Here is a 19,952-nt window from a genome sequence, read left to right on the forward strand (position 1 = left end):
AGTGCTCGCAGACTCAGTCCGCGAGCTGCTGCTGGGAGCTGCAGTGCCTCTGCAGTCCACAAGCTCTATCTCCCATGGGCCTCTTAGAGAACTGTTCCTATGACATGAGGGTGGCATCCCTCAGCCGTAGGGACAGCTCCCTAGGGATGGTCTGTCCCTGGGGATGTCCCTACCTTTCAACCCTAGAGCAACCCTGGAGCAGATGTTTCGTCCTCATAACCCTAACCCGCTGATAAATACCTTGGGACGGTTTCGACTGGGGTCTTTCATCCATCCCTCCACCCCCGTTTCAGTTCCCTGTTACACTATGCCTCAGCCACTCCCCCTCCCTGATGTGCCTGCTGTCGCTGGCTACCTCAACTCCAACAATATTGGCCGGTTCATTGGGGAGACAGTGATGATCACTGTTGGATTCATTCGTGTACGCAATCCCCTTCTTCAGTATCCATTTGAATTGCTTTTCCGATCCCCCTCCCTTGGCCAGCGGTCCCATGATCTCGCAATTTGCTGCATGCCTGGTAGTACCTGGCACCAGCTTATCGTCCAGCTCATTCCAGTTCGTCTCCTTCGCCTAGCTCTTGGTTCCGTGGTTTGCAATGACGATCATCCAGGAAACAACCATTACTCCTGGCGTGTCCTATCTGCAGATTTGGGGAAGCGGTATGTTCTTTTCCTGACATTCCTTTCCTCTTCTCCATGCACTAACATCTCCTCCCTTTCCCCTCCAACAGATCTCCCATTCATCTTCGAGTTCAATCTCGTCAGCGCCCACGAGCTCGGCCCCGACCGTCTCCGTCTTCGCCAAGACGCTCTCCGTCTCACCTCCGTCGATAGCCACCTCCCGTCCTGGGAGGTCCCCGATAGCGAGAGCGACGAGGAGTCCGTCTCCGAGATGCTAGGACGCAGGGCGATCGAGGAGGTCAATGAGTGACCGCGGTGCTCCCTTCGCATACTATGTACCATTACGTCTAGTTCTCTCCTTGTCGTCTACTCTGTTATTTGTGTTATATACGTTGGAAATGAATACATGAGTCTCTCTGTTGACTTTTGGCTTGCCTCACTTGAAACAATATAGCCGCAGGCACTCCGAATCGTCCGCGGACGGTTCATATGCTCTTTCTTACATGTACCAGACTCGATCGTCTCAGGACGTTTGCCCGCCTCACTCTGCCCACTTCGCCTACCCAACCGTCTCGGGACGGTTCGCCCCTGCTTTTTGCTCTCAATACACATGTTTATGTCCATTTTGATTACGTAATTCTTACCCTAACGTCCTTTGTAGTCTCTCACTACAACCCATTTACTAGTCACACACTACAAAATACCCAGTACTAAGCCTATGCTAAGCCTAACCTATTAGAATTAGACCTCTATGTATCGACGGTGTCACTTTTTGCGGCTTCGAAACACTTGGCTTCGGGGAGGGTGAGTCGCTGGTAGAGGGTGCCGAACGCCGGGATCAACGAAAGACCGATGATGATACGCCAGACTAGATTCCGCGCGCAAAGAGAATAATAAACGAAACATGATCAGAAGCAAGTGATCGCGAGCGACGAATGGAGAGCTCACCTCCGTCGACTTTTGAGACTTCTCCTTTCGTGTCCATGACGTCCTTGTAACACGCAAGGATTATGATCGTGGCCAGACTGCCAACGAGACTCCCCCATCCCTAACGCAGTTACTCAGCGGCCATTGTGACTTCATAGGAGAAGTAACATACCTGAGCAGAGAAGATGTAAGCTAGCATCGTTCCGCGCTTTCGCAAACGCGCTCGGTCAGTCGAGACAGAGGCGGACATGGGGTAATCGCCCCCCACGCCGATTCCGAGCACGATCCGCCACACACCGAGCCAGATGAGGGCGCCAGACGGGGAGAGGTCACCAGTCGGGTCGGATATACAGAAGATAGTCGCAAAAATAATGACCATCAGCTCTTTCCCGTCTGGGGATGGATGGCCGGTCAGCGAAGATGGATTAGTGTGATGCGAAGTGCACGTACAAACTGCTTTTCGTCCATAATAATCGGCGGCGAACCCGAACGTGAACTGCCCGATCACGCTCCCAACATTTGCGCCGGCCTTGACGAAGCCTTGCAATCCTGCGGGAAGAGCATGGCTGCCGTATAGGTGGTATTGCAGCATGGTTGCAATGGGCTAATGGAAAAGGTTAGGCTCGCGGTGGCACAGCTGAGAAGAGGAACCGTACGTTGATAATGAACAGATCGTAGGCTGCGATGCGAGTGGTCAGTATCGGCTAGAACTACACTCCAGATGGTTTCTTACCGTCTAAAAAAAACCCAACCTGCACGAGGGAAGCGATTCATGTTAACGACGTGTAGATCCGCGCACGGCAGGAATACACCCGCAATACCGAGAAGCTTGAGCTCAATACGAGTCAAGATCCATGGTGGACGGCCTTCGCCAGACCGTTCGTACGCTGACAGTCCTGACCTCCGACTGTTCTGATTTGTGGCTGGTGGCAGGGTCGAGTCAGACACCGTATGTGCAGGTTCCTGCGGGGCAGACATCACTTGAAGTTGCGTACACCGAGAGACGTAGCTCGAAGTTCTGAAGCTATCTTTTGCGAAGGTCCCATCCGGCACGCACGTTCGTCGAGTACTGCGCGCCACATGAGCGTCTGGATAACTGTGCTCCACCCAGATGACCTAAAATCAGCTCGGTACAGGTATCTGGCTTCTCAGAGCCGCCACCGCGATCCATCTGGGCCTTGTATAACTGTCATACACGGTGAATTCGAACCGTATGGAACAGCACTCGGTGTCATATAAGACACCGCGCCAAGGGCGATACAACATTGTAGCCGCACTGACGCAGCGAGAGCAGACAGACTTGGATCGTCAGACGGACGGATTTGGGCTGCTCTCAGACCGACGTCGTCGAACACGCGAGTTGCACAGCCACGATTTCACGATCACCGAATGCGGATGTGGCTTGTGGCTGTCAGCAGCCTGAGTCTGCAAAGCATTGAGATATGTTTTATGTTAGTACACGACAAGCTACACTGAATAAGACCGCTTCTATTCTATCATACACGGAAACAGGATAAACAAGGAAGTATCAGACGACAGGACTACACAGCAATAAACCAACAGAGCAATCAGTACAGAGCGGGGGGATATCGTATACTAGAGCGAGATCAAGGACCACAGCCCGCGGGTATCAGTAGAGTACGCGTACGGGATACAGGAGTGGGGTTTGAAATGCAATACAACAGCGTCCATCGAGGCCGCAAACGTTCGTGAGCGAGAGCATAAAAAAAAAGAAGAGCATCCGCCAGCACGCAGAAGCAGCACGGGAGGGAAAGTCGATATGAAACAGCAAGGCTGAGATGCTTAGTGAGGCAGAGAGGTGAAGTGGAGGTCCCAGTGGCCAGCGACCCGGGTCGAGTGCGTAAGTCCGGCAAAGAGAACATGAGAGCCGAGGAAATCGACTCTCTTTATCCCCGCCTGACGTGCGCCCTCGTTGCCGCCGGTCCGAGCGTTGAACGAAGCAGCAGCGACGTCGCGCGCACCCTTCGCCTGCTTCTCCCACTCGGATCGGCCGACGGCGGCGTACAGCGCCTGTTCAATTTTTTGGAGCACGTCGATAACCGTGACGCCGTGCGGGTTCTCGACGACAAAAGACCAGTTCGGGAATTGCGGAATGTCGACGTGGACTCGGGTGAGCAGGGGATGGGTCGCAGGCTCCCGAAGGGTGTTGGCATTGTAAGGGGGTCGAAGCTGGACGTGAGACACAGAGTACAGAACATTATACATGAGCAGAGGTGATTGATGGTAGCATAGGATGGGATGAATGGCGATAGCTGTGGGTCCACGACTTCTATTCGGGCTATCCGGAGGCGTGATTAAGCCCGCTTCTGAGTAAGGATGAGATGTCAGAGACACGATACAACAAGACAGAATAGCCTTCACTTACGAGACGACGTAGGGGGCAAGGGAACCGGACCAAGGTAAGGAGCACCGGGAGCGGAACCGCGTGAGACGGCGGTAGTGCTGGTAGCAGGCGATGAAGACGAGTCAAAGGAGCCGACAGACCAGGTAGGCGACGGCTGCTGCGAAGAGGTGTGGCTTTTGGCGGAGGTGTAGCTATATACAGTAGAAGAACCGGCGGAGCTTGAAGGATACATGGTGTACAGCCTGAGTCAACTGGGGTAGTCGTGCGGGAGCGAAGGGGGGACGGGATCTGTAGACGAGGCGGGTCGGGGACGGGTCGGGATGGGTCATTGTCGAACGCGTCGGCGCCGGTTTTATACGGCTACATCGCCGTCGGGGCGCGACCGCCAACCGCCTTCTCCAGCGCCTCCGAAGCGCACCGCCGAGTCACACCATGCGGCTCCCGGCGTGTCGTGCGAATGGTCCCTGTCGGTTTGCCCAAAGATGGCAAGGGCGCTGTGAACAAGGCGACGGGGGCGCGGTTCCCGACGCACTGTCCGACAGGCGCTAATCTGCTTCCATCAGCGCGAACCGCCGCCGACGTCGGGTCTTGCCTGATTTGGAAATGATAGAACCGGACGCGCCTTCTCGAGCGCTAAGTCGGTGTCCTATACTTGGTATCGTCGCTCGGGGCGGGCTCGGGACGCTGCCTCGTGTCATGATGAGAAGCATTCGTGGGGAGATATGACGGCCTTCTGGGAAACTAGACCATCGATAGTGAATACAAGTACGATTATAATATACAAGTAAGGTAACATTAATAGTGGACCTACAAAGATGATAAGTTATCGCAACATCAGCCAGCCATCCAGGCTCTTCTTAACTCGGTGTCTGTGCGCCAATGGCTTCCTCCACGACATTCGACCAATCCACATTAGCGTCGTCGGCGACGGCCTTCTTCTTTCGACGTCGGGTGTTGCCTTTTGCAGCGGGCTGCCCGCCGGTTGATAGTTGCTTGTGCGCGCGTGAGAGGAGCTTAATCTCCGAGAGTTCGGTCGTAGCTTGGGCGCGCAGCCAGGCAGCGCTCGAGGCTCTGTGGACCAAGCAGTCGGGCTCTTGGTACCCATCCAACAAGTCTGCCGGCGGGGCATCGCTGTCGACAGTCATGGGACGGCCATCTTTCCAAAGAGACGCGCCGTCCATCTTCTCGATCAAGGCCTGGATGTTCAAGCTCTCCCCAGGGGGGATGGGGTGCGGTTGAGAGGGCGTAACGCAAGGCATGTCTACCTCCTTGCGCAAGACTTTATCGACGTCGACAGAAGAAAAGAACCCGACGCCTTGAGGGAGATCGCCCATTCCAAGCCGATACGCGAACAGACACCGAGTCCAGAGATTCGCAATCTGCAACGCGAGAGCTGCCCGGTACTTGTCTTCATCGGCGACTAGATAACGTAGCTCGTCGTGGACCGAGATCAGATAACGAGCGTTTATCTTGTACTTGTCGATCAGATGGGCCATCGAGACAATGAGAAGGTGGAGGTAGTCCACGCCAGATGACTGGACGACCCAATTGATTCTCGACGTCATGTAGTCGGTGCCGAAGCCAGGAGGAAGATACTCTTTTGAGAGAGCGTGCGTGATACCGCAGCCTAGCGCGGGGGTTCGGGGTGAGTCGGACAGCGCGATCTCTTCGAGCTTGTTGAACACGAAACTCTCGGTGCCGCCGTACCAGAACTTTCGACCAAAGAGATCTTGCCGATGAGTATTCTTCCCTTTGGTCTGGGCGTAGAGCTGCTCCGCGAGGGCTTGTGCCTGCTCCGGCAGCATTCCCGCATTCGCCTGCATAAGAAGGAGCACCGCGTGCCGCATGCCAGCCCCGTAGATCCGCGAATAATTGAACACTTTCGCCTGATCGCGTGAGATCCCCAAGATGCTCGCGGTCTTGGAATGCAGATCCGTCCCGGCGGCTTTCGTACCCTCGAGCGTCATCCAGCCAATAGCGGTGGCCCCGTGAAGGCCGAACTGCGCGTCTCCCATGACGCTCGAGATCCAAAGCTCCTCCGAATCGACGTCGGCCCCGACGATGGAATAGCCCTCGGGCGCGCGGACCATGGCCTTGAGCTCCGAGCCCACGCGGTTCTTCTTCGCATTGCTCGCAGTAAGCCAGGTCTTTTCCATAGCCCGGCGAGTGACAGTGCCCATAGTGACCACCTGCGGCAAGATCATGCCCCACTTCTTCGGTCTCTCCTCTCCAGCAGCGGGCGCGCGATCGTCCTGAATACCCATTTGCAGCTCCTGGTCTTGCCAGACGACCATCTGGTTCATGACCCGATCCCGCGCGCTGATCCAGTAGCTACACTGCGCGTTCATGTCCAGCGCGTCCTTGGCCTCGTCGCCGGGACTCTTGAGCGTGCCGTCCTGCGCATACTTCATAAACGTCTTCCCGAGCGGGCTGCCGACGTTCGCCTTTTCGCCGTCCTTGTGCGGCAGCTTATAAAAGACAAACCCGCCGCCCTCGCTCATCTCCTTGAGAGTCTCGTCATCTGGGTGGTAAAAATCGAGCTCAGACGCCCGCGTCGGAAAGTCGGCGGAGCGGGGCACGCGGAACGTCCAGCCATGCTCCCTGGAGTGAAAGAGCGGCCAGCCGAGCCAGGAAAGCCGTAGTAACAGCGGCGCGATGCGAGTCCGCACCGAAAGATCGATCGTGCCCGGCGGTAAATCTTTCTTTGGCCTGGTCAACTCCCAGTACCACTGAGGCCAAAAGACGGGAGGAGGCTTTGGCGCGGGGGCCTTCTTGACTCTCTTGAGAGGCTTCGGCTGCCCAGACGCCTGACCCTGCTTGAACTCCACGGCCTTCCAGTCGAGCTGGGACAGCCAAGGATGCTCAGACACGGCAGACGAGTCGACGTCGCGAAGGATGCGCTCCGCGAGACGCAGAACGTGCGCTTCCACTTCCTCCGTCCTCTCACCTTGCGAAATAGCCAGTGCCAGCCGATCGTCGACAGAGCTCAACTTGCCAGGAATGCCAAACGAGCGCGCGCCGTGCTCCTTGTTGAGCGGCGTAAGGACCTTGGTTGAAAGTCCAGTAGGCAGGCGGACCTGCTGACCGTGGACCACATAGTGCCATCCGATAGTCTTGTCCCGGCGTAGTGGGTGGCCGTCATGGGAGACGTTCAGGAGGAGGGGGAGGATACTGTTGATCACGGACGAGGACAGGGGCCCCTCCTTCAGGATCTGGCGGTACCAAGCGGGGACTTTCGTAGACACGTCGTGCCCAGGAGCACGCGGCTGCGCACTATCCTCGCCGCCGACATCCGGCACAGAGTCGGACGAAATCTACGAATCGTCAGCGAGATGGAAGAGACTGGAACACGGACACTCACTTCAGGCGGGAACACGCCCCTCGACTTGCCTGCGATCTTTGGCGTCCAGTCCAGCTGGCTCAGCCAGACGTCATCTTTCCACCGCTCGCCGTCCGCGAGCGTCTTGGCCTGCTGCGCGAGCTGCACGAGCCGGCTCTTGACCTTGTCCTCGAGCTCCTTGTACTTGCGCTCCGCGTTCTCGATGTACTCTTCCCAGGACTCGTTGACGGTGAGGAAGCTGGAGCCCATGGTCAGGATGCCCGCGAACGAGACGGGGTGGGGACAGCGCGCGAGGAACTCGGGTAGGACCTTTGAGAAGACCGCGTGCGTGACAGCGACGTCGTTGGCGCAATACGTGAGGTAGTCGTGGACGTTCTCCAATATCTCCTCCGGCGTGCGCGTCATAAAGTCGTTGCGGACCTCCTTGTCCATCTCGATCCCGCAATGGAGCTTTGCCACGTCCGCGAGCGCGTTCGCCGAGGTGAGGTCCTCCCAGCGCTTCCCGCTCATCTCGAGCTCCGCGTCGCCCTCGCCCTCCTCGTCCATGAGCAGATGCTCGAGGCCGCCGTTGCCGTGCTTCACGAGATCGACGACGGCCTCGTACGCCTCGTCGCGCAGGCGGCGCGCCTCCGCCTGCGACTTGCGGTACTTCATCCACGCGGGGCGCTGGTGGCTCGAGATGCCCGTCACGGCGACGTGCAGCGCCATCGTGTCGAGCCACCGGTTCCCCGTGCCCCCCAGCGCGTACTCCTCGCGCACGCGCGCGCGGTCGTAGGCGACGTTGTGGCCGACCACCACCCTCGGCACGGCGGGGTCGCCGAGCGGGATGAGGTGCGCGGGGTCGCTGGACCGCCCGAGGAGCCACGGGGAGATCCACGCGTACCACGCGTTCGTGCTCGCCGCGCACGCGAGCACGGGGTGGGGACCGTAGCGCGGCATCGTCTCCACGTCGAACACGAGCATCTCCTCGGGGCGCCCCTCGTGCGCGGGCGCGGGCACGGGCTCGCAGTACGACGAGCCGTCGGGGCGATGGCAATACTTGGTCCAGCCGGGCTGCAGATCCCACGCGTCGGGCGGGGGCGGGAGGTGCGCGGCGGCGAGCGCGCGGGCGAGGGCGAGGTAGGGCTGGCCGGCGCGGCGGCCGACGGCGTGGAAGTGCTGGTCGAGGTTCGCGCCGAGGAGCGGGGGGAGGGGGAAGGCGGTGCCGGGGAGGACGGAGCCCTGGGCGGGGTCGAGGCCGTGCGTCTCGAGGTGCTCGCGCGCGATGCGGACGTAGGCGGGGTCGGGCGCGGGGAAGGATGCGTTTTTGAAGATCTGGGAGTGCAGCTCGCGCGAGAGCATCTGCACGCCGAGCTCGTTGCGGGGGGCTGCGACATCGGGCGTCATTGGACTCGGTAGATAGACAGAAAGAGAGGCTGCGCACCGTGCTTGACCAGCGTGTTCTCAATGGGTAGGGACTTTTTCTGCACAACCTTTTGCTCCCATCTATTAGCCTCCTCTCTCGGTTTTGAGCGGGCATATCTCGGTGAAGCTGCATTGCTCGGCACCTGCTTCTGCTGCAGGGAAAGGCGGGGGGCGCAGGAGTGGAGGGGCCGGGACGAGGAGCAGTATTTTGCGTGGACTCTGTTGAGCATTCGAAGGCTGGCATCCGGGTCGACTCGGTATCGCGAGTCCAAGCACGGCTGAGTTTCATTTTCGAGTCCAAGGGTTACCGTGAGAATATTTTCAGCAGCTCTCCTCGTCCCTCTCCCAAGTCCTGCGCGCCATGCATCGATTCGGCGGCGGCATATCCGCCTTGGAACGGCACAAACAGGCTCAACGCTCCTTCGCCGAACTCTCCTCTGAAATCTCCCAAACACAAATATCCAACCTCCAGGCCCAGCTCGCCCACTTCCGCAAAGCGCTCGCCCAGTTCGCCTCCACCCACCGCGACAAGATCGCCAAGGACCCCTCCTTCCGGCACGCCTTCCAGCAAATGTGCTCCTCCATCGGCGTCGACCCGCTCGCGGGCCCGCGCCGCGGCGGCTGGTGGGCCGAGCTCACCGGCATCGGCGACTGGCAGCACGAGCTCGGCGTGCAGATCGTCGACGTCTGCGTCAGCACGCGCGAGCGCAACGGCGGCCTCATCGACCTCGCCGAGCTCATTCGCCTCGTGAGCAGGCTGCGCGGGCCCGGCGGGCAGGTCACCGAGGACGACGTCGCGCGCAGCATCAAGACGCTCGAGCCGCTCGGCGCGGGCTACCAGGTTGTCGACGTCGGCGGGGGAAGGAAGATGGTCAGAAGCGTGGTCAAGGAGCTGGACGACGACCAGATGGTCGTCATCGCTGTCGCGCAGGACGGTGGCGGGAGGGTCGAGGTGGACGGGCTTGTGGAGAAGAGGGGGTGGACGGTCGAGCGGGCCAGGGCGGCGTTGGAGAATATGCTACTCAGGGACGGTCTTTGCTGGCTGGACGAACAGGACGAGAGCTGCCCGCAAGTGTACTGGGTCCCTTCGGCCATGCAGTGGGACGAGTGAGGTGAGTGGAATTTGAGTGGTGGTTCACCCCACGCCATTCAAGGCTTTTCAGCTCCAGGGCTCTACACAAGTTCCTTACCCACAGACTTTGCCTTGGACTGCTCTCTCAACTCGCTCCGGAAACTGCCTCCCGCTCAATCCTGGCCGCATATTCCGACATTCATTCCCCACGAGCCTCAGTGCCGACTCTTCTCCCTACGACTGTGTCTGTGTCCGGATATGTTATTGTCTCCACCCAGTGCGGTACTGACCGTCTTCGAGCTGTAACCTCAGGACGTACTCAGTCTGTCCACCCAAGGCAGCACTTCATCCTCCACGAAGAGCTACCACTCTGTTTACTCCGGGTATGCAACCCTGCGACCAACTTTGTCGCTATTCTCTCCCCCGGCGTCCTTCGTCAGCTCCGTCGTCGCGAGTCCGCGAGCCGCATTTCATACCGCTCAAATCCTGCCTCGCGAGACTCTATCGGGCCAGTCGTCGAGTCACTCTCGGTTACGGCCTCGTACGCCGAGGACAGGACTGTTCCCTTGCTCACGTCGAATATTAACACGGTCGTACGAGCGCTCTCCTGGAGTGTCGCGCCTGGTCGTGCCTACAAGTTGGTACACCGAGTAGACAAGGACTCCGCGCGCCTCTGATGGATCGGGTGTACAATGTGATACCGTGCTGTGCGCTAGTACTCAAAGCAGGCGGAGTCCATGTATTCCGGAGTACGTGTTAATTTGATCTTTTTATGCATGATTATCCTGCCTCCGCGTTCTCTCTATCTGAGTTGGCCGTGTATCTCAGCTAGGCATGGGTCCCCAGTCCCTCGTTCTTGCGCCTCATCTGCCGACCCTATGGCGTCTCACACACACACGTTGAGTAGGACAGTGTGACCCTCTACGAGCCCCGGGCGTCATTTCGCCCTTCGTCCGATTCGCCGGCCTCAAGAACGCGCTGTCGACGGCGTTTAGCGATCTGCGAGTCCATCTTCCACGACAGATCTGACTATCGCGCATGGCTGTGCCCGCCTCGTTTCGGGGCTTCCGCCATTCTGCATCTAGCGCTCGCAGGCGACTTCAATTGCATGACTCTGATGCCGTTCGGGCAGAGCGCCTTGGACCAGCGCAGTGTCCGTAGCAGCCGTCCGTCACTTTGCGAGAGCGACTCTGGGCAGAGGCCCGTTCCACGAAATCGACACGGTCGCCCGGCAGAGTCGTTCGTGAATACCGCATGTTGTCGTCCCGGCTATGTCATCCCTCCCGTGGATTACACCAGTCAACGGCTGGGATGCTTCTCAACTGGAGCACACCGGGTTTTGCTCGCTGCGTCGTGTCCCAGGCGAATACGCACATCTCACCAACGCGGGGGATGTGGCAAGTGAGCCTGCCTTCGCAGGTAAGCCAAATTTCGACCCGACCATCCAACGAACATACTCGCTCTCCGTGCGATACGTTGCCGATCTTGCTGACCGGCACACTGACGATGGTCTGCCTGCGGGGAACACCTGGCATCAATCTCGACCCTCTGAGCTCCGCCGCGTCTAATGGTCACTGGCGTCCGCTGCATTACTCGACCACCGCTGTGCTGCAGCGGAAAAATGACAATGCCGCAGCATCGTCGTTCGTCCCTAGCAGTACTGTACGACCAGGTAGATCCTACTGCCTCGACGTTCTATTCCTCAAGATCCGATCGACCCCCCACATCCTCACGGGTTGTACCAGTGAAGATGCGGCATTTTTGCCGGGTGAAACCCACTCATTCGGAGGCCCTCTGTCCAGTAGCGTCTCTTACCTTGTCTGTGGATCGTCCGCGATGTTTCCTGGGATCACCCTCCAATACAAAAGTGCGATGCGCTGCCCTGCAGGGTTTGCTCACGACCTGTCTTCGTTGTCACCGACGGGCAGCTCCCGTACCCTTCCAGTCCGGCTCACTCGGATCTGCTCCTCAATGATCGCTCCGCTCGTCCCATCGTGTCTCTTGTAACCGTGCGGTGTATTGGCTGTCACACGATTTTCCATGGCAAGGAACGTTGCTCACGACACACCGACTGTCTTCTAGCTATACGTGTCACCGTTCCCGTCGGCTGTACCCCTGACACCCAGCCAACTGTCAGCTTTCAAGTCTCTTTGGATATCCGCCTTGCCGCGACGTGCTGCTCCTGCGCTACGGTCACTTACTCATCAGGTGGAAGCTCCACCAAGCCATCTCTCCTCCCAGTCCATCGCCCACGTTTATACCTCTCCTCGCCCATTCTCTGGATTGATCCGGGCTGCCAACGAACTGGCTGCCACGCTTTTTACCGACCCGCCGGACACATCGACTACGCCCAGATCCTGCCCTTTCCACGACTCTAGTTCTACTTAGGCGCAATTCAAAGTTAAACTCAATCGTGTCCCGGAATTGCTTGTCGCTTGAGCCTACGGACAGAGGATACATTGAACCCCATCCGTCGGCGGCCTAGAATTCATCAGCTGTTTCATCCTACGACTCTCCCACCTCGCTGCTTGCTTCCGTGCCTACGCCGCCTTCGTCAGTGCGCAGTATGATCTCGTAAGCTCACCTTACCCCTCACATTTACGTCGATGTGATCGTCATTGGTGACCAGCAGGTATCACTCCATCGCGAATATTTATCCCGCAAGGTCCCTCGGGAACGACAAGCTGGAGTCAGACTTCCCATATTTTATACGTCTCTGTGGGAACGTCGGAGCGCGGGCTGCCGTCCATACTTGGTCAGCGCGGCATTACTCTCGTGAGCAGCAAGAGAATTGACTGCTACGCCCGAAATGTCTCCGTTTTACCTTCTGGCGTGACGTCATCCCTAACCATAGCCCGGGATCACTATAATTTCTCGTTCTCGTGTACTTCTTTTTTCAAGGCTTCCTACCAGTCCAGCTTCCATCATCGCACGCGGAGTCCTTTCCCGTTCCCTGCATTGACAAGTGAGCCGGTATGATGTCCCTTGTGACGCCGTTATACATACGACTCTCACACGAAGTACCTCTGCTTGCAGTTCGGAACGGAATTTCGTTGAAGACTGAGCAGAAGTCGCTCATGAGTCGCAGCATAATTCCGTAACAATGTGCATGTTGGCCTTGCGAGAAAGATCCAACGTTCCATGTTTGGCATCCTGCTTCTGAGGCGGTCCGAGTCAGTCTTATAAAGGCGGCGTTGGCGCTCCTCCCTTTGGCATTGCGCACGGCGGACCGGAACCCTTCAGCCATGATGAACGTAGCTCTGGCCACTGCCCTGTCCTTGGCTGCCGGGGGCCTAGCTTGGCTCACCGATCCTTTCCAGGTCTATGACAACGGGACGTATGGGCCCCCACTGCAGGTGGAGCACTTGTTCTACGATCAGGTCAGTAGATCCTTTGGATTGATGTTCTGTAGATCTGAACGTTATCAAGTGGCCAACTGGATTGAGCGTTGCTTCCAATGGAGCCATCTACGCCAACTTCCCGACCGCTGTCAACCAGACGAACACCCAATACACCGTCGGCGTCGTGACGAGCTACACTACTGAAGCGGCCTTCCCCTCGGTCGAGTACAATCAACCTCCCGGGGGCTTCCTGAACCCATCGAACCCTGCTTTTGGGTCGGCCGACCCCGATCATCTGATCAGTGTACAGAGTGTGGTCGTCGATGCTCTCGATCGCGTCTGGGCTCTGGACACCGGGAGGCCATTATATAACGGCGCGCAGGTCCTTGCCACAGTGCCGGGTGGTCCGAAGCTGGTTGGGTTCTACCAGAACGGGACGAGGTTTGCGAACTATGTTCTGCCAATAACTACCGCGTACCCCGACACATACCTCAACGATGTGAGGTTCGATCTCCGGCCATCTACCCTTCCATCTGGGCAGGGCGTAGCGTACATCACTGATTCGAGGTGAATCCCGCTTTCGATATGTACATTTTCCATCAGCCTGACACCTTTGGTAGTGACGAGGGTCGCAGTGGAATCATTGTCATTGACCTCGGCACGGGGAACTCCTGGCGACACATCGACTCCCAGCCCTACACCCGCGGTGACCAGGGCTTCATCAGTACGTACGACGGTCAGGTATTCCAACCCATCCGCCAAGGCAATCCCAACCCTGGTACCTACTCCCACCTGACCACCGGTAGCGATGGTATCGCGCTCAGCGCTGGTATGTCTCCTTCGTCTACCCGTTTTCATTCATTCTTCATAACCCGTTGTGCAGATGGTGCCTACCTCTACTTCTCCCCCTTGTCGTCTCGTCGCCTCTACCGCGTCCCGACGTCCTACCTTCTGGTCCAGCCGAGTGGTGCTAACCCCAATGCAGCCAACGCCGCTATCGCTGCAACTCAGTACCTCGGCGAAATGGGCGGCAGCCACGCAGACGGCATGGAGACGGACGCATCCGGCGTCATCTACATCGGTGCACCCGAGCAGGACGGTATCACCATGTACCATCCTGACCTGGGGATGTGGATGCCGTTCGTGCGCGACCCAAGGATCCAGTGGCCGGTAAGTCTCATCATTGGGCTTCGGCGGCCAAACACTGATGATGAATAATCCCGCCTAGGACACCTTATCCGTCGCCACCAATAACCGCCTGTACTTCACGTCGAACCAGTACTGGCTTCAGCCATCATTGAACAACGGCACCGAGTATCGTGTCCGTCCATGGGGCATCTTCAGTGTGCCGATTAGTGCTGGGAAGGTTATATTGACATAAGGGTCGACGAGTGTGCATTTATGTCATAGGGACATCTGTTCCGCGGACTACGTCGCGTATCCCGTTGTACTTTGCGAACACTTCGGTTTCTCACCTTCGTCTGTGCTGTTGAATGGTATGGTTCCCGAGTGTCTAACGAATGAAGCGCCCGCTGAAGGTGCTGGATGCCTTGGAGGTACACCTCCCTACGAGAAGATGAGGTATGAGAGTCGATGACGGGCATTAAAGGAAAGTTCGCGTTTCATCTATGTCGGTGTGCCTACTGGAACTTGAACGACGGTCGAACGCACGACAAAACGAGACGCGAATAGCACGCGCGATGGGACAATCCGAACGCTGCCGCGAGAACTGAGATATCGACAGCGGGAGGCGGGGATCGCTTGGGTAAGAGTGCGATAAGCCACGGAACGCCGAGACAGTCCAGGAGACCACTTGATCTTGACAGAGCTAGCGTCAGGAAGTGCCCAGGATGGGAGCGAGAAATAGACATCGGTCCGGAAGGCCTGCAGAGCTCACAGAGCCAGAGGGGACGGACACAGCGTCGGAGGATGGACAACATATATAATCAACGAGAGACTGGCAGAACGGGAATAACGGGTGCCGGCGTGATTCGGGACGGGATGGCAAGAAGCAACTCGGATCCGACGACGACGGCCGGCACGACTGTAGGACTCAGTTACGTTCCCTCGAGGACTCATTCTGTCGAACCCCAGACGCCACCAAACTGATCATTGGTACGGGCGTTAAGCCAGTCGCAGCGCTACCGCTCTGAGCCGCATCTATGCTGCTCAACAGTGAGTCGTCAGCGAAAGAGGACTGCGATACCTGGTATCTGAGTCCGACGGCGGCGAGATCGGGTTGTGCCAAGTTCAGCCTCGTTCAATCCCTGGCCTGGCGCATACGCGAAACGATGCTTACAAGTACAGAGAGGCGTCGAGAGCTCTCATCAACGATCAAGAGCGGAAGGGGCCAACCCAGGTCCCGAGCGCCAGTGACGACAGATATGGCAGAGAATCCCAACAATGGAGATAACTCGCAGCAGTTCCTCACTGTTGAGCAGGTCATAGGTAGCGGTAAAGACGCGCTGTAGCGTCTGGGGTGCTCGGGAATAGACACTGTCAGCTACACAGGATGGCTCTCCAAATACGACGGAATTGGTCGTATTTGAAGAGCCGTTCATGTCGCCGCAAATTGTACAGACAGCCGGTGGTAGCCGTCTGCGATGGAGCGAAGGGGTGCAAGCCAACGGGATGCGAAGAGAGTTAATCCAAGAGTACTAGCCATGACGAGTCCAAGCGAGATAAATCCGAGCCCTTAGACAGGACATAAAGAGGGCAAGACACCGCGCCAGGTCCGGATGTAGCAGATGTACCACACCACGACGGCACCTCCACCGGGCTTGTATCGGGCGGCCTCTGCACACTCGATAGAGGGGGGAGCAGGGGCCTCGCAGTCAGAGTAGAAGCTTCAAGCCATATAGGCTGGATCTCAGATCCGACGCGTGTCCTGCGCAGAGGAGAGCAAGCGAGAACGGAGCAGTTAGACGCACAATGATATAGTCGAGTATCCGAAGCCATCAGCTCAGCCTTGCGAGACCCGCTGACGAGCTACTGCACTCTTCCTGAAGACTCACCAGGATTTCTATTTTCTCGTAGAACCATCCGCTTTCCAAGCACCCAACTATCCCGCCAGCAGCATGCACCCACAGGCCTGTCGCTCACCACCAGAAGGGGCTTTTCACGTTGTCGGGCTAGGTACCTAAAACGTCGAGCTCTGGGTCGATGTCTTGAGGACGTTCCGGATTACTGGGCCGACCGGGAGTGGTGCATGTCATAGAGCAGGCCCCATCATGATCGGTACGATATACTAGCGCATCCATAGCCCAGTGAACGAGATTCCAATCGACAGAGAACTGGCTCGAGTAGGGAAAGCCGGGTCAGGGTAGCTTTTGTCGAATAAATAAGACTCATCGTGGCGTGAATCATCCATGAGGAGACGTAGCAAGTCGACGCGGTGAGACTGGGAGGATACGGAATGAGTATCCTCCACACAAGCGTGGGAATCTCGAAGAACTAGTGAAACCAGCGACGAGTGTTGGAGGAGTCGGACGTGGGCTTGTTGCGCTCGTATCGAACAGGAGTCCTGGCAGATATATTTCAGTAAGGTCATGACATCCATCTTGATAGAAGCCTTGCGTTGTGCATTAAAGACATTGCTCAGGCCATTGGCTTCCGTCTGGCCTCCTGGATGGCGTAGTGGTTTTCATAGGGAACTCGAGCGTAATAGGTACAAGGTCTGGTATCCGGCGAAGCCATGGACGCGACAGCGAACGCATGACGCACCCGTCAACCGGTCGAGCCACATTCTCGGCACGCTGTCTTGAAGACTTTCGGTATGGTGGTGGACTGTTCCTTCCACAGAAGCAAGCGGAGCCAATGTGATAAGCAAGTCGACTGCAAGTGCAGATTCTCAAGAGCTAGAGGTCTTGCGGCGACACTGACGCGTGGTACGCTCCTGTCAACTGCCCGAGCCACATTCTCCCAAGCTGCGTTCAAGCTTAAAGCTTGAAGCTTGAAGCTTGAAGCCCTTCGGTCCAGTGTTATATTGTCTTTCCAACAGAAGCAAGCGTAGCAATTACGAGAGAAAGGACCATCTGTCACTTCAAGCGGTGAGTGAGGCGCGTGGCCGAGGTTGACCATACCGGGAACAAGGCCGTCGTGTGGCAGTAGATCATGTCTGCCGGTACATCTTGATGTCGGGTGCACTTCCAGCGGAGAGAAAATTTTCCATGCCTCGAGCCTCTTCGAGCACAAGGGCGCGGTGTGGTGGCAGAACGTGTAGGTCGTTGTGGCTAGAGGTCGGGAATTCCCACCTCTTTGGTAGGTCTCTGCTTGCGAAACCTGCATCAGCTCACCCTGCCCTGGATTTCTTTGTCCGCATTCCAACCAAGGTAATTTCTGGGCTGAGCCACGCTCGATTACATCGCTTTCCGATGATCCCGCGGTAAAAGCTTGCAGGAATATTGCGTACTCGTGCGCTTGTAGACAGGTAGGCTGAGGTGTGTGGGGCAACTTCCGCCCCACTGGATGCCCATAGAATGGTTTGCACTAGTCCGCTCGACTGTGATAACACACCTATCGTGCAGACGGCCTCGGGGATCATCGATCCCTGTCGCCGCATTCCTCGAAGATCACCCTCGAGGCCTTGCGATGTCGGTAATTGTTGCAGCAGAAGAAGCAAGAGGAGCTGTTGAGTGACGAATGAAGGCTCCCAGCAGGACAGGAGGAGTGTAGCATCCGAGGTAGTGTCGACAACGATGAGGCATCTCACACGGTGAATGTAGATGCTATGATCTCTGTCTCCATCAAAAAACGCAGCCGTGTACTCATGGGTCCATACCGCACGACGGACTCGTCCTGCGCATCACTCTCAGATCAATCTTGTCGCATGACCTCCTGGTCCTGGTGGTGCTCACTTGCAGTTCACTTACCTCTCTGGCTTCTGTGAAAGGGACTATCCAATACCGCACCGAAGGATTTGATTGAAGTCTGCTCGACGCAAATGTGGCTCAGACGTGTTGACGGATGCGTCAGTCGCGTTGCCCGACCTCAAATTCTGGTACGTATCAACTTACGGTAGAGCTCCGTATCACCAACCACTATTCCATGCGAAAGGGCGTGCGTTGCTACATGTACAACCGGTCCAGCCACATTTTCGGCACGTGGAAATTTCATGTTGAGCGGCATGTTCACGAAGCTGTTGAATGCGAACCAGTCGGCCAGCCTCCAGAGAGTAGGCGTCGCGCTCTGGGGTAGTGCGGTCCCCGTCAACCATATCGAGAACAAGGTTGCGTTTGGCATGTTGTGGCAGTTGGTCAATGTGGCTGGTACATCTGGACACCGCGGGCACTGCCACCGGAGAGAAGTCTTTCGCATGCCTCGAGGTAGCATTGTGGACCATATCGAGCACAAGAGCGGCTGTGGTAGTCAACCTTGCGTGGCTGGAAACCGGAAGTTTCTGTCTGTGTGGTATTGTCCATGATCCATCCACGGTAATTACTGGGCTCAGCCGCCGTTCGATTGCCTGGCTTCCTGGCGACCCTGCGGCAAAGAAGCCTGTCACGCTGAACCACATTACGAACAATGGACAGCCTGTCTATAAATTGGACCACCCGTTCGAGGTCCCCCACCATCGGGACACCCTCTCTCCCGCCTTCCTCTGTATATTCTTCCTACTTTCCTGGTGACATCTTGTCTTCTCATAATCATGCCACGGACTTCTTCTGGTCAGAGTCCTAGGAAGCGGGTCCATCCTGTAGGACAAGCACTCGGTCCTGAACATGACATTACCCGGGCTCTCTTGCGCGAGGGAGTAACGTGCGACCAGATCGACCTCATGAATGCCACTCGTCAGTGCATCCTTGGCCCATGCGCCCTTGAGCCCTGGGGCAAGCCGCGAGCTCCCGTAGCATTGCGGGTACACCTCGTATCTCATCTCAGCGACCAGTGCCCGTTGTGTGTTTCCTCTCCCAATCATTCCTCCTGGTTGATCTGACCTTTGCGTAGTGAGTATCAATGTACCAAATGTCCATATCGGTCTCGATACAAGGGTGATGTTAGAGTGCACGAAGAGTCTCAGTAAGTCGAGTGCAGTGCATCAGACTATCGACATCACGAACCCACTGATGTCTATGAGCAGCTCCCGGCCGGGGTTCCGTCCGCGCTTACGTCGTACACGAGAAGCTTGTCCTAGCACGTTCTTTGCCGACTTCAACTTGACCAGGCACGGGGAGTTGGATTACTCGAATATCCATCACCCGAGCCCTGCCACACTTGCGCATTCCAGCCCTCCTTTGCAGGTGCTGCCAGAGGACCGGATTTCTATCGTGCCTGGTTTCTCTGAGGCAACTCCCGCTGTCGTATGGACACCGTCCATGGATAGAAGAAGTCTCCCAAGCGACCCACAGACACCAGTGATATCCCCTGGGGATACTCAGGACCACGTGGAAAACGATTGTGGGCTGTATCTGCCTGATGACTTGCCATCGGCGAGGTTCAATAACCTCTTGGGTTCGTTGCCTGCACTCGAGAATGACAACACCAGGGGTCACCTCCATAGTTGTGACTCACTGGGGCAGGATGCCACAATTACGGGGCCGGACCGCAGTATCTTGTCCGGCCTGCAGGGCAGCTTCCAAAGTCACCTTTATGATCTATCTGAGGAGGATACCCCATTCTCTGTTCAGTATGGACCCCGCTCTTACCGTCCGGATGCCCAAGGTGGGTCTCCTGTCGAGCCAGGTACGGTTCTATCCTTGGAGAACCTCGATCCCTGGGGTGCCTTCTATGACCCTGACGCGCTAGCGCGGAATACTGGGATGATGCGGCCGGACCCCAACCTCTTCCTTGATCCGTCATACAGTGTCCAACACTACCTTCACAATGCTCCTGAAAAATATCAGAGCGAAATCAGCACCTCCTCATCCCCTGTTCAATACAGAC

The 19,952-nt window shown here is 57.1% G+C and overlaps 6 protein-coding genes across 6 annotated transcripts; 3 read left to right on the forward strand and 3 right to left on the reverse strand.

Annotated features, from left to right (window-relative positions):
* Window positions 1–596: 596 nt before the first annotated feature.
* GLOTRDRAFT_132514 (uncharacterized protein) lies at window positions 597–931 on the forward strand (the record flags this gene model as incomplete). The annotated part of the gene is made up of 2 exons (XM_007871417.1): window positions 597–660; window positions 732–931. 2 exons carry the CDS (start codon window positions 597–599, stop codon window positions 929–931), a joined length of 264 nt encoding a protein of 87 aa, XP_007869608.1.
* Window positions 932–1,370: 439 nt separating this feature from the next.
* Window positions 1,371–2,526, reverse strand: GLOTRDRAFT_48225 (MFS general substrate transporter; the record flags this gene model as incomplete). The annotated part of the gene is made up of 7 exons (XM_007871397.1): window positions 1,371–1,489; window positions 1,570–1,669; window positions 1,721–1,941; window positions 1,999–2,152; window positions 2,205–2,227; window positions 2,282–2,300; window positions 2,359–2,526. The coding sequence occupies 7 exons, from the start codon at window positions 2,524–2,526 to the stop codon at window positions 1,371–1,373; spliced, it is 804 nt and encodes a 267-aa protein (XP_007869588.1).
* Window positions 2,527–3,351: 825 nt separating this feature from the next.
* Window positions 3,352–3,813, reverse strand: GLOTRDRAFT_47982 (uncharacterized protein; the record flags this gene model as incomplete). Its single annotated transcript, XM_007871375.1, has 1 exon — window positions 3,352–3,813. A coding segment is annotated over one exon (462 nt), but the record flags the coding sequence as incomplete, so codon positions are not given.
* Window positions 3,814–4,770: 957 nt separating this feature from the next.
* Window positions 4,771–8,639, reverse strand: GLOTRDRAFT_48389 (uncharacterized protein; the record flags this gene model as incomplete). The annotated part of the gene is made up of 2 exons (XM_007871410.1): window positions 4,771–6,693; window positions 7,290–8,639. 2 exons carry the CDS (start codon window positions 8,637–8,639, stop codon window positions 4,771–4,773), a joined length of 3,273 nt encoding a protein of 1,090 aa, XP_007869601.1.
* A 379-nt stretch (window positions 8,640–9,018) lies between these two features.
* Window positions 9,019–10,118, forward strand: GLOTRDRAFT_65281 (winged helix DNA-binding domain-containing protein; the record flags this gene model as incomplete). The annotated part of the gene is made up of 2 exons (XM_007871418.1): window positions 9,019–9,769; window positions 9,821–10,118. One exon carries the CDS (start codon window positions 9,019–9,021, stop codon window positions 9,766–9,768), a length of 750 nt encoding a protein of 249 aa, XP_007869609.1. The 3' UTR covers window position 9,769; window positions 9,821–10,118.
* Window positions 10,119–12,190: 2,072 nt separating this feature from the next.
* GLOTRDRAFT_65283 (uncharacterized protein) lies at window positions 12,191–14,546 on the forward strand. Its single transcript, XM_007871419.1, has 8 exons — window positions 12,191–12,303; window positions 12,359–12,484; window positions 12,584–12,702; window positions 12,766–13,109; window positions 13,159–13,637; window positions 13,691–13,899; window positions 13,954–14,240; window positions 14,299–14,546. The coding sequence occupies exons 4-8, from the start codon at window positions 12,975–12,977 to the stop codon at window positions 14,449–14,451; spliced, it is 1,263 nt and encodes a 420-aa protein (XP_007869610.1). The 5' UTR covers window positions 12,191–12,303; window positions 12,359–12,484; window positions 12,584–12,702; window positions 12,766–12,974; the 3' UTR covers window positions 14,452–14,546.
* The last annotated feature ends 5,406 nt before the right edge of the window (window positions 14,547–19,952 follow it).

This window comes from Gloeophyllum trabeum, assembly GCF_000344685.1.
Source record: "Gloeophyllum trabeum ATCC 11539 unplaced genomic scaffold GLOTRscaffold_00014, whole genome shotgun sequence".
Taxonomy (NCBI): domain Eukaryota; kingdom Fungi; phylum Basidiomycota; class Agaricomycetes; order Gloeophyllales; family Gloeophyllaceae; genus Gloeophyllum; species Gloeophyllum trabeum.

What these genes read in the sequence shown, in the direction of transcription:
- GLOTRDRAFT_65283 (XM_007871419.1), top strand. Translation starts at nt 12,975, where the DNA reads ATGATGAACGTAGCTCTGGCCACTGCCCTGTCCTTGGCTGCCGGGGGC. An exon ending in AGCACTTGTTCTACGATCAG is followed by an intron (nt 13,110 to 13,158) that starts GTCAGTAGATCC and finishes AACGTTATCAAG; the next exon opens with TGGCCAACTGGATTGAGCGT. An exon ending in ACCCAAGGATCCAGTGGCCG is followed by an intron (nt 14,241 to 14,298) that starts GTAAGTCTCATC and finishes AATCCCGCCTAG; the next exon opens with GACACCTTATCCGTCGCCAC.